Below are 11,851 nucleotides of genomic sequence, written 5' to 3'. Positions count from 1 at the left end.
CCTTGTGGATTGAGCATCATGAGGACTCCAGCTGGGACAATGCCCTATCCCTCTGTGCCATCATCCTGCCCCATCCTCAGCCTGGAATGAAGGCCAAGATCTTATTTCCCCTCCTTGGTTAAATATGCTCTCTTCCCACTATCGATCAAGTGTAGGGTGCATTCAAATCTTGTGCCTAACATTTTCCTTGAGCCCAGCTCTTTGTACACTCATCTATAAAAGAAATTTAAAAAGCAAATTCAAGCACCATATTAAGGGTTAGGTTAGTCTTCAGTAATACTAACAGATATTTCCATGTTTCCAGGCTTTGTAACACCTCTGCCTATATAGTGGTGAAAGGTTGTTGCTGAAATGAAAAGATGGCCAGGATTTTTGGCCTCCAGAGGAGAATTCAATCTGGGGCGAGATGAGTTTGATCGTTCAGAGCTTTGTGTAATAAAGTTTCATCAAAGTATAAAGGAGATAAAACTTCTGACATAGGCATCAGAAGGGGGCAGAAAGAGTACCCCCCTGCTAGTCTTCAGCTGGATATATAGTAACTAGCAGTCTGTTAAAGAAAGAAAGGTATGTCTTAAAACTCAGAATGGCAGCAGGCCCTTCACCCATAAGATGCACTTTGGGATAACCTTGGCATCAAATGGTTCATCCTGGGCCATAAAATGATTAACTTGAATCTTGTAGGACAGATTACCATACAAATAGTTTTGTTTACATAGATTAGGGGAACAATAACTGAGTATAACATACTGGTTTGTCAAGTAGGTTGAGCCATGAGGCGGAACTGACTTGAAGAGAGTTTGGGGTAAATGCATAGCACATTAGCGCAGTGTGCATAAGACAAACACATTAGCATAAGACAAACATTTCTATAAGAAAAATGCATCGGTTATCTCAAGGTTTGAGAATAGTTAACTTCAGGTGAAACCAGGTGTCATTATGGCAACACAGTATTTTAAGAGAAACCTTTTAAATTTGTATAGAGAAGAAAAAAATATCGCTAGTTTGTTTCCTCTTGCCACTTGAAATAAAAATGTCTGACACTTGCAGGCTATTTCCTCCTTTTGGAGACCCCTGGCCTTCCTGTTACCCTCTCAGTGGTTTCATTGCCTCAAGAGGTCTCAGCCTGATACAGCGTTTTTACAGTTTTTCTATGGATGTCCTGGTTGTTCTTTGTCAAGAATTTGAAGTGGCTTATCAAAAATACACATACTAGAAACTCTGATAAAATCAGGACCAGGCAAAAAATTAGGAACAGGAAAAAAACTGCCATGGAGGTTATCTTGCAGCTCAAGTGAACTGGAAGTCTCTCTCTCCCTCTGGGAGAAAAAACCAGTATCATGTCATGGACTGGCCAGAATTCCTTTGGTAATGCCAATTATTTTCCCCACTAAAGACACCTGCTTCTGCCCTGACATTTTGGATGAGCTCCCTCATATAAACCTGGGCTTCCCTGGTGGTTCAAATGGCAAAAGTGTCTGTCTGCAATGCAGGAAACCCAGGTTTGATCCCTAGGTAGGGAAGATCCCCTGGAGAAGGAAATGGCAGCCCACTCCAGTACTCTTGCCTGGAAAATTCCATGGACAGAGGAGCCTGGTGGGCTACAGTCCATGGGGTCGCAGAGTCAGACACAACTGAGCGACTTCACATATACTACAGACAAGTCACAACCAGAAATCATAACTGTAATTCTTAGAGCTGGGTTTTGAAGGATGCGCCTCAGGAGAGGTAAAACACGTTATGAAGAACATCACTTCACTGCAACTGAGCAGTGCAGACCCAACACGGGGGCCATTGAAACCTGGTGTCTATGGGCTGTGAAACAAGGTAGAAGCAGGAGCAGAGGACAGAGGATCTAGCTCGGTGAACACAAGCTAGCTAATTAGTGCAGAGCCTAGTAAGGACACTCAGTCTAGATCAATGAGCTCTTCCTCTTGCTCTGAAAAGTCCTGTGTCCAACTCTGCAATCCCATAAACTAGCCTGCCTTGCTCAAACTATGGAATTCTCCAGGCCAGAATACTGGAGTGGGTAGCCGTTCCCTTCTCCAGGCCAATACAGGGATTGAACCCAGGTCTCCCACAATGCAGGTGGATTCTTTATAGCTAAGCCACCAGTGAAGCCCCTCTTACACAAAAAAGGGGAAAAAATCAGTTGTTCAGCCACTGAGTCCTGTCCAACTCTGCGAACCCATTTACTGCAGCTCGCCAGGCTTCTGTCCATCATCTCTTGGTGTTTGCTCCCTCAAGGGATTTGTGCTATCATCCTGCCCCATGATGGACAGATCCATGGGACTGCAGTCAGACACAACTGAATGACTGAACTGAGAGTAACAAAGGCCAAAGCAAGCCTTCCTAGCACGAATTTTGAGAAGGGCCAGAGTCAATATGAAAATGCACATTGCAATAATTCTATTTTCCCTAGCCTGAATTATATTTCCCATAAAAGATCACATATGGTTTACCCACTGCATACTCAAAACGGCAACAAATACAGTACAGAGAATCTATTAAGATATATAAAGAAACTGCAATTAAAACCAATTCCTTTTCCCACATGCCCTGTCACTGCATATTTAGACTGGTAGAGAAACTCAAAAGTACCCCACTTGGTTATCTATAAGGGAATTTCATATTCCTACAATCTCAACTTCACTCAGGCTTGAAGTACACAGATCACCATTGCCTTTCCCTGAGAATTTTGGGGACTTGAGCACATGAAAGAACGTTTCTGTGGCTGATATTTAAATAAAAAACCCCGACCTGCCCTAATGGGCATGTACAAAGTGCACCTGCACTTCATGTACCTTCTAGTGCCCCCCGGCCTAAATCCAATCCAGTCCCCTTTCTATTTTGCTGATTTGTCCAGTTTACTTTTCTAGGCTATAGGTTGGCTTGTCAGTCATAAATATCCACCCAATAAAATCCTGACCAAGCCTATCTTCACTTGGGCTCTTCTACTTGCCAACTGAAATTACTTACTGGTTGGAAAAAATGCTTTCACTTAGAAACCAGGACAAACAGCATGCATCCAGCTATTTTGCAATGAATCTTTTGTCCTTCATTAACACACTTTAATTTTACTGCCCCAAATAAAAAGCCAGAGATGGAAAACAAGAACTCAATTTTTTATTTCATCATTTCTTGCATTTGAAGTACTCCTCGATGACATCCTTGGCCTGAGATTCTTTGCCATAGTCCTAAAAAACAAATGTGATTTTACTAAAATTTACAAAGCCCCAAGTTGTTAGCACTAGTTAGTGAAGCTTTACAAAAAAAAAAAAAAAAACACCAGCACATCTTATGAAGTATTTCCCACCATTAAAATGTCTTGTAGCCATTTTCAGGGACCTTAATGACTTCAATGTCTTTAAGGCTCGTAACATGGCTTTCCTATTGCCAGCATTTTTAAAATTTCTGCAGAAACACATTCAGGTAAGCAGATTTTTTGGCTGGCTTAATTATGGCTTATTTCCTTTTTCTGTAAGACTTTCTACATCTGATGAGAATTACACCTTTGCTTTTATGTGATTTTTGACTTATTGCAGGGTTAACTCATTACTGACCAGGGGATTTTTGCTGAAACTAACACCTGTGGCCTGGCCAAAAACTGTTGTTTCATTTACACTTTGAGAACTAGTACATTCAATATTTATAATGGATACAACTGTATTATCCAGTACCATGAGTTTCATTTTCACTTTCTACATCAAAATCAATCACTAAGATGTTTTTGCTTGTTTTCAATCTGCCTGTGATGTGGGAGACCCGGATTTGATCCCTGAGTCAGGATTACTCCTGAAAGGGAATGGCTAGCCACTCCAGCATTCTTGCCTGCAGAATTCCATGGACAGAGGCTCTTGGTGGGCTACAGTCCATGGGGTCTAAAGAGTCAGATACGACTGTATGACTAACACACTGAAAAACAATCATCTGACACACTAATGTCACTTGTGCAGAAGATATCTACATAAAACTCATTCAAAAATCCACACAAAATTCCACGTTGTCATTTCTGACAATTTTACCGTAACATGTTTGTGTCTGTAATATACACAAGGATGGGACAAAAATCTAACCACAAAATGTAACAGTCATAATAATGAACCCTCAATCACTTTTTAAATATGGAACGCTTCACGAATTTGCGTGTCATTCTTGCACAAGGGGCCATGCTAATCTTCTTTGTATCGTTCCAATTTTAGTATATGTGCCGCCGAAGCGAGCACTCAATCACTTTTAATCTCTAAAAGTTTTGCATGGTAATGCAACTAGTATCATTTCTCCGAACAGACACTGATATACACCTTGTGCTAAGCATAGTTATCCAATACAACATTTATGCCAGACATAAATATCAACTTACCTTAACCACCACACAACTGCAACCAACCACTTTACGGGGTTTTCCCTCTCTGTCAATTTTACAGAGGCCTACCCATTCCCCTAGTTTCTTGTTGTCATCAACCTATTAGGGGGAATAAGAACAAAAATAAATCACCACACCAGTAGGCACTAATACTACTGACAACACATTAGATGAAAGGTGGCTGCAGTCAGATAGGGTGACATGGCAGTTTCCTCACCACGGTTCAGTAGAGGGAGCCAGTTGTCATCATGTACAGCCCAAAGAAACCTATCAATACCCTGCGCAGGTTATCCTCTATCTACATAAAACTAGCATTTAAATCTTCAGGAATAAAAATGTTTCCCTAACTAGCTTTAGCATAGCCAACAAATGCCAAGTTTGTGATGCTTTTCAGACCTGCAGAAAAGAGTTCTTTACAAACTTTCTCTGGTATGACAAAAATCATTATGCATAGCCTTTAAGTGGACACAGGTCTGTAACTGGCCTAATTTACAATAAGCTAATTTCTCTTTCAGAAAAACAAAATCCAAAGAGTAACTTACCTTAATCAGGTTGATTTGATGCTCAGCACAAAGGGCCTCCACCAACTTGACATACATAGGCTCATCACAGTTGGATGCAAGCACACATAGATGGGCTTGGCGCCTGAAATACAAAATCCAATAGCAGAAACTAAAATTCAGGTCTAAATCCACCTGCAGTCTGTATAAGAGAATCATCTTTGCACTGGATACACTGGCAAAAACCTAACCAGGCATTGGGAGAACACAACTTCAGTTTGATGTAGCTGCCAGAAAGCATATTATTTCTTTACTTTCATCTGTCTACAGAACCATCTAATCTTCAGCAACTTGTAAAACTCTAAATTTCACATATAGCAATTGTTTAACTGTACTGGGCCCAGTCTAATATTGCACAGTATTTTCCCGCACAATAGTAAAGAGAGATTTCCAAGAGAGTCTGGTCCCCTTGGCAAATTTACCCCAAATTAATAGATTTATATTCATTCAGCTTAGTGGGCCTTAATTTTGGCTTTAAACCTTAACAGTTGTTTTGCTAAGATAAGCAGCCCAAAAACCTCACTGATTAAATTTACAAGTATTTCTCACCCACACTGACCTTTACAGCTACTGCTTACTAACTTCATGCTAAATCCAAACGTTTCTGCCACAGTAACTTAGTGGTTTAAGTCTCCAAAGTTCAAAACGAAGGTTCCCATCTATTCCCGAACAGTGAAATTAGCCCCCAAACCTACAGGTTTGTCAGACTGTGAGATTTCACTCATAGAAGGAGTGAAGGGGTATCCGACAATTTAAGTCATCATTCAAACACTGTAGTTTTATTTCAAGAATCAAACGTTCATCCCCATTCAAAACCCACACACTCAGCGGGCCATTAGAGTTCTGAGCTGATACCTTTTCCTATGTTTCCTGTAGAACGGATGTCATTCAGAACTTTTGTGCTAACACCATGAACTTCACGCTTTCTTCCCTCGGCTGCAGTTTTGCTCCGGTTCCAACAACCCACAGTATTGAGACTGATACACGTACTTGTCTAAAGCTTTCGCAGCTTCGCGAATTCCACGTGCTAAGCCATCGTGGATGAGGGCGGTCTTCAGCACCTCTTGCAGAGCAGTATTAACGTCCATTACACCTCCAGCAGCAATGCTAAAAAGACAAAAAATTTAAGTTTTTTAGTGTGGTGAATTCTCGCCCACCATCTAACGCCTTGGACTCGGCAGTAATCAGCAAGGTAAGCCAGATACGCTTACGGCTCCACGGAACATCTAGAAACCACGCTACCGGGTCCAGGCCCCCGCTTTGCCCGCCCCACCACCCAGCCCTGGGCTCACCCTTCCTCGGCCATGGCGGTGGGTTACGGGTGGAGCCGAATCTTGAATGCACTGCAAAACAAACAGCAGTAAGTTACTTAAAGAAACAACCCCGATTAGCCCCACATCCTCAACGCCAACTCCAAATAAAATGCAGCCACGCTGCATAACCAACACTCCTACTTTGCCCCACTCACCCCGAGCCTCCGCCTCCGCGCGGCTCCGCGGCGGCAGGGAAAGAGAACAAATGCGTCCGCATGACGGTATTTAAGGGTTTCCCAGGACCCCTGGTCGCATGCGCACTCCCTTCTATAGAAGAGCTGGCTCTGGCAATGCCGGGCCTGGAGAATTTCTGTTTCCGGATTGAGGCGGTCCTGAGACAAGACTCCTACTGACTTTCTGACTCTGCTCGGCCGGTCATTGGCTCACGAAACAGGCACTAATGCGGGCAACTTCTTAACGTCATTTCCTGCTGGAGGCGCAGCCTGCGGAGGCCCAGAGAGCTTCTACGGAGCGCGAGAAGGGCCAGGCTCTGCTGTCCGCGCGATCTCGTAAAGCTCTCGGAGCCCTGGCAGCCCAGGCTGAGGCGGAAAACTAATTTTAACCCTTCCTACGCCGTAATTGTAATTTCCTGTCGACCCCGCTAACTGGGCCTTCCTGAGCGGCACACTCTCTCGCTTCGTTTCTAAGTCACTCTGAATGTTCGTGAATTTGTCAGTCTGTGGGTGATCGCGCGCGTGCTTGTGTGTCCGTGTGTTTTCCTGAAACGACAGACACGTTTTCGCTACTTCTGAAGCACATCTCAAATTCCACTTTGCTGACCACTGTTAAGTGAAACCCCTGGCCAGCCTAGTGATTGGTTACGGTTTCCTAATGTAGTTGGTTCTAAAAGAAGTTTTGGTTTGGGGGTTTTTGATTTTAAGGTTTTGTTTTGTTTTTAACACTAAATTGCCCTGTGGATTCGTAATCCCGCCCAAATCGGGATTCAGCAGGTGCATTTGAAGCAGTGTACCAAACATAGGGACAGGGTCTGGGAATACAGAGAAAACGTAGTCTGAGAAATCCGGCGTTAATTTCGCCTTCCAGGACTGGCGGAGTTAGTGGAATCTTCTCTGAGAAGTCAGTTTTAACTTTGACTTTCTCGGAAAGCAATATTCTGAATTTTGCATTGACTGACCATTCCCCCACCAGCATTTCCAACGCTAATGAAATACATGGTAAAGAAATACAGCCTGATGCCATTTCTTGTGTTCTAACTTCCTCTTCTGACAAGTAGCCAAGATAGCAATTAAGCGTTTGATAGGTGCTAGCACCTATGAATCCAGCGAACAACGAAGAGCAAACAGATAACGTTAAATTCTTGAGTACTGTGAAAAATATATATATAAATGAGTAACATGTTCAGACTGTGAGGTGGAGTTAGCCAGAGTAGTGATATACTGGAATTTTAATCCATGTTGTTCAGTACTAACTTTCAAGCTTTTGTTGTATAAATGTTGAACCTACTTATTTCCATCCATGCTGCTGCTGCTAAGTCACTAGCTCATCCTAAAAAGTTGTTCACTTATTCACTTAACTATTGAGCTTTTGGGCGGGGGTGGGAGGGGGCAGAGTTTATAAATATGAGTATATTTATTCCTGCTGCTCTCATGTTTTTGGTGAGATTAAGATTTGAGGCAAAGTTGATAACACCTGAAGGCCTCAGGGGAGTTAATAGCTAGAGTCACTCTCATACTGGCAGGTTATAATGCTTAGTGTACACAAATATGTGTCTGAAATACCTATGAAAAACAAATTCTAAAGTTTGTGTGTTTTAGAAACGTTAACGATAATAGGTAATTTTGTTTAGATGTCAGTTTATGTACTAATTATTATGTTTTCTCCCTTAAGTATCATCGAAACTTCATGTGGTAGTGGTGGTGTTAGCCCTTTTAATAGGGAAAGAAACTTAGGCTTAAGGAGTTGCCCAAGCTACACAGCTAGTAAATGTGGAAACTGGTATTTGAGCCCATTGACTTCAAAGCTGATGCTTCTAACCCTTCAGCCATTTGGATGATTGCCCAAATGTGAGAGGGAGATCATTTCAAAGATAACTCTTGACATCTCACATTTGGCAATGATACCACTGGTTCTACCTTCGTCATGTAAAAAGTCACATAAACAGAGAAAGGGAATATTGCAGTGTCAGGCAGAAAAAGAGACAGCAGTAGAAATCTGAGTTTCTGAATCGTCTTAAGTGTAGATGTACTAGTTTGCTAGGGCTGCCATAACAAAGTATGGCAAACTGGTAACTTAAATAACAAAATTATTTTCTCATAGTTTTGAAGACAGGAAGTTTGAAATCAAGGTATTTGCAGGACTGGTTACCACTAAAGGGGGAAATCTGTTCCACGCCTTTCTCTTAACTTCTGAGGTTTGCCTGCAATCTTGATGCTCCTTTGTTTGTGACAGTATAACTCCAGTCTTCACAGGATGTTCTCCCTGTGTGCATATCTGTCTCTGTGTCCAAATTAATTATATAAAGAATAATTCTATTTCCAAATAAGGTCTTGATATGGGGTGCTGGGGTTGGGACTTTGACCTATATATTTTGTGGGGACACAATTCAACCCGAGACAGATGTCAAAAAAGAAGGGGATGAAGAACAGTTTAAATAATAGGAAAGATCTTTGTGTTGAACCGAAAAAAGGTTTACTTGAAAGACCAAAGGTGGGAACAGAAGCTAAACCAGTGCACAGGAAAGATTTTATATCAGGGAGTGGTGGGGCCTAGCTGAGCTGAGTTCAAATTCCAGCTAACTCTGTGGCCTTTGGCAAATGGCTTATTTTTCTGAGTCAGTAAAGTGATAATACTAGAATATTGTGAGGAGTAAAAAGAGATAATTGTTAAAAGTGTTCACCACTACCTGTGAAGGAGTAGCTCTTGTTGTTCGGTCTCAGTCACGTTCGACTCTGTGACCCCATGGACTGCAGCACGCCAGGCTTCCCTGTCCATCACCATCTCCCAGAGCTTGCTCAAAGTCATGTCCATCAAGTCCGTGAGGCTCTCCAACCATCTCATCCTCTGTTGTCCCCTTCTCCTTCTGCCCTCAATCTTTCCCAGCATCAGAGTCTTTTCCAGTGGGTCAGCTCCTCACATCAGGTGGCTGCAGTATTGGAGCTTCAGTTTCAGCATCAGTCCTTTCAGTGAGTATTCAGGGTTGATTTCCCTCAGGATTGACTGGCTTGATCATCTTGCTGTCCAAGGGACTGTCAAGAGTCTTCTCTAGTGACATAGTTATTTACCTTATAAATAACTTCACAGGAGAGTACATGGAAAGGTTCTTAATATAACCTTTCTCCTGTCCTAAAGCATCTAGCATTTAGTACAGTGACTTACATATTGGAGTTACTAAACCCGTGTGTACTAAATGAATTCATGGAATGAAATAAGATTAAAGAAGCATCTGGATAGTCAGCACACCAAAAAGAAAGCCATGTTGACATCTACTGTGACAAATTAATGCCTGTTGTGAGCTAGTTGGAAGCTATGGGAATTCCAGAAAACCACTTTTAATTTGAAAGCTTTTAAATGTTTCCACTTTAGGGAGTAGAAATAAATATAATGGATGGACATGGAAGCTAAAAACATGAAAACAACTCAAAACTATTATCCCGCTGAAGCTCCAGAACATAGGTCTAGCCTCAGCTTATGTAGCATATGATTTTAAACATATTGAAGAAAAATAATTGTAGCTGAAAAATAGCTGCAGCAAAATCCAATTATATCAAAGGATGAATCAAAGGAGAAAGCAGTTGGTGAGAGGAAACAGCATAAAAAAGAATGCAATAGATGAATGAGAGTGGAGTAGAATAGATTAATGAAGTCTCTAAGTAGCAGTTTGTAAAAATAATGTAAGTTTTCTGAAGTCTTACTAAAAATGTTTCCTCAGCCCTTGTTTTTCTTGCTACCAGATGCTACCCAGAGCTGTCTGGGTGCTGTGGCGGCTCACCACAGGCTTGGTTCAGGATTGGTAGGAACGAAACAATTAGAGGCAATACTTAATGTTCATGAATAAACTAATTATAAACCAGCAACATGGGCAATTTATAGACCAAGTAAATAGTGGCTAATGGAGCAAACCCTACATTAACATTAAATTTATTCACTTGGCCAACAAGGAGAACCTGGATGTGCAAAATTCAGCTCCCAATACTGCTTCCTATAGACCAGCTCTGCTGTTATCTGTGTAACCTTTTTTTTGAAAAATGGGTCCTGATGCTCTAACATGTACTCGACAACTGCAGTTTTTTTTGAAGAATCATTGGAATGAAGCCAGGTCTGCTGCTGTGCTTAAAACTAGAGCTATATTAAAGGGCGAGGTGGGGGGTGGGGGGGAGGGGGTGGTGGCTGCTTCCCTGGTGACTCAGACAGTAAAGAATCTGCCTGCAATGTGATTTCTGGGTTGGGAAGATCCCCTGGAGGAGAGCATGGCAACCCACTCTAGTATTCTTGCCTGGAGAATCCCCATGGACAGAGGAGCCTGGTGGGCTACAATCCATGGGGTTGCAAAGACTCTGACACGACTGAGCAACTAAGCACATATACTAAAGGGGAAAAAAAAGTCTTTCTTACACAACCAGTTTTAACCCCAACAAAGAAGTTAAAAGTCAGACTGGTAATTAAGAATTCTTCGTATAGACTCCACTCCATACTATTTTCTGCCTCTGTAGTCTTGGTTAAAGTACTTCTAGTCTCTGGGTCTCAAAAGTGCTTCAGCTATAAAATGAAGTAGAGAATTGATGAGATGCTCTTTAGCACATGGTTTGGACATTCTATGTCATCATTTAAACACTAATCTTAACTTTAAGTAAATGTTGAGTAAATCTATGTGGTCTGCCATAGTTATTTTGCAATGTTGTATGACTTCAGCCACATGGCACTTAGCTGTAGTTGCTGACAGCTTCCCTCCCATGTCTCCGGATTACAAATGGTTTCTTTATTTGTAAATGACAACTGTTCCTTTTTTATATTAGGACAAGGCAATGGCACCCCACTCCAGTCCTCTCGCCTGGAAAATCCCATGGATGGAGGAGCCTGGTGGGCTGCAGTCCATGGGGTCACGAAGAGTCGGACATGACTGAGCGAATTCACTTTCACTTTTCACTCTCATGCATTGGAGAGAGAAATGGCAACCCACTCCAGTGTTCTTGCCTTGAGAATCCCAGAGACAGGGGAGCTTGGTGGGCTGCCGTCTATGGTGTTGCACAGAGTCGGACACAACTGAATCGACTTAGCAGCAGCAGCAGCAGCAGCAGCAGCAGCAGCAGCAGCAAGCATGTTTAGTATAGAAAATTTGGATAATACTGTATCAATTATAGTTCATTGCATGCCACAGAGTAACCTATGGTCTACATAAACCTCCCCCACCCCCGCCCACTGCCAAATGAATATACTTTATAGCAACTAGTTGGCTCTGAGAATAAAAGGGTTTGCTGAACAATCAGGTTTAGGGTGTCTCCAGAGATTTTGGTTACAGGAACTTTTACAAATTATTTTAAGTTAGTGCTTCTCAAACTATCTGGCTAACTATATGACTAAATGAAGATCTTTCACCCAATCCATCACAGTTAAATAGTTTAATAAAATACAATAAATATTCATTACTAGTGGTTTTG

The 11,851-nt window shown here is 41.9% G+C and overlaps 1 protein-coding gene and 4 non-coding genes across 5 annotated transcripts; all 5 read right to left on the bottom strand.

Moving 5' to 3' along the window:
* Positions 1 to 3,101: 3,101 nt before the first annotated feature.
* On the bottom strand, positions 3,102 to 6,436 carry RPS12 (ribosomal protein S12). The gene is made up of 6 exons (XM_004011342.5): positions 6,392 to 6,436; positions 6,216 to 6,266; positions 5,914 to 6,030; positions 4,906 to 5,008; positions 4,361 to 4,462; positions 3,102 to 3,194 (listed from the first exon to the last, which is right to left on the bottom strand). Exons 2-6 carry the CDS (start codon positions 6,227 to 6,229, stop codon positions 3,132 to 3,134), a joined length of 399 nt encoding a protein of 132 aa, XP_004011391.1. The 5' UTR covers positions 6,230 to 6,266; positions 6,392 to 6,436; the 3' UTR covers positions 3,102 to 3,131.
* Positions 3,324 to 3,453, bottom strand: LOC114116239 (small nucleolar RNA SNORA33). Its single transcript, XR_003590232.1, has one exon. It is a non-coding gene; the product is annotated as a small nucleolar RNA SNORA33 (small nucleolar RNA).
* Positions 4,116 to 4,223, bottom strand: LOC114116260 (U6 spliceosomal RNA). The gene has a single exon (XR_003590249.1). It is a non-coding gene; the product is annotated as a U6 spliceosomal RNA (small nuclear RNA).
* On the bottom strand, positions 4,544 to 4,620 carry LOC114116240 (small nucleolar RNA SNORD100). The gene has a single exon (XR_003590233.1). It is a non-coding gene; the product is annotated as a small nucleolar RNA SNORD100 (small nucleolar RNA).
* LOC114116284 (small nucleolar RNA SNORD101) lies at positions 5,621 to 5,693 on the bottom strand. Its single transcript, XR_003590266.1, has one exon. It is a non-coding gene; the product is annotated as a small nucleolar RNA SNORD101 (small nucleolar RNA).
* Positions 6,437 to 11,851: the final 5,415 nt, after the last annotated feature.

Source organism: Ovis aries, chromosome 8 (genome assembly GCF_016772045.2).
Source record: "Ovis aries strain OAR_USU_Benz2616 breed Rambouillet chromosome 8, ARS-UI_Ramb_v3.0, whole genome shotgun sequence".
In the NCBI taxonomy this organism is placed as follows: domain Eukaryota; kingdom Metazoa; phylum Chordata; class Mammalia; order Artiodactyla; family Bovidae; genus Ovis; species Ovis aries.
Note: the sequence above shows the minus strand (reverse complement) of the source record. Positions and strands in the feature narration are given on the sequence as shown.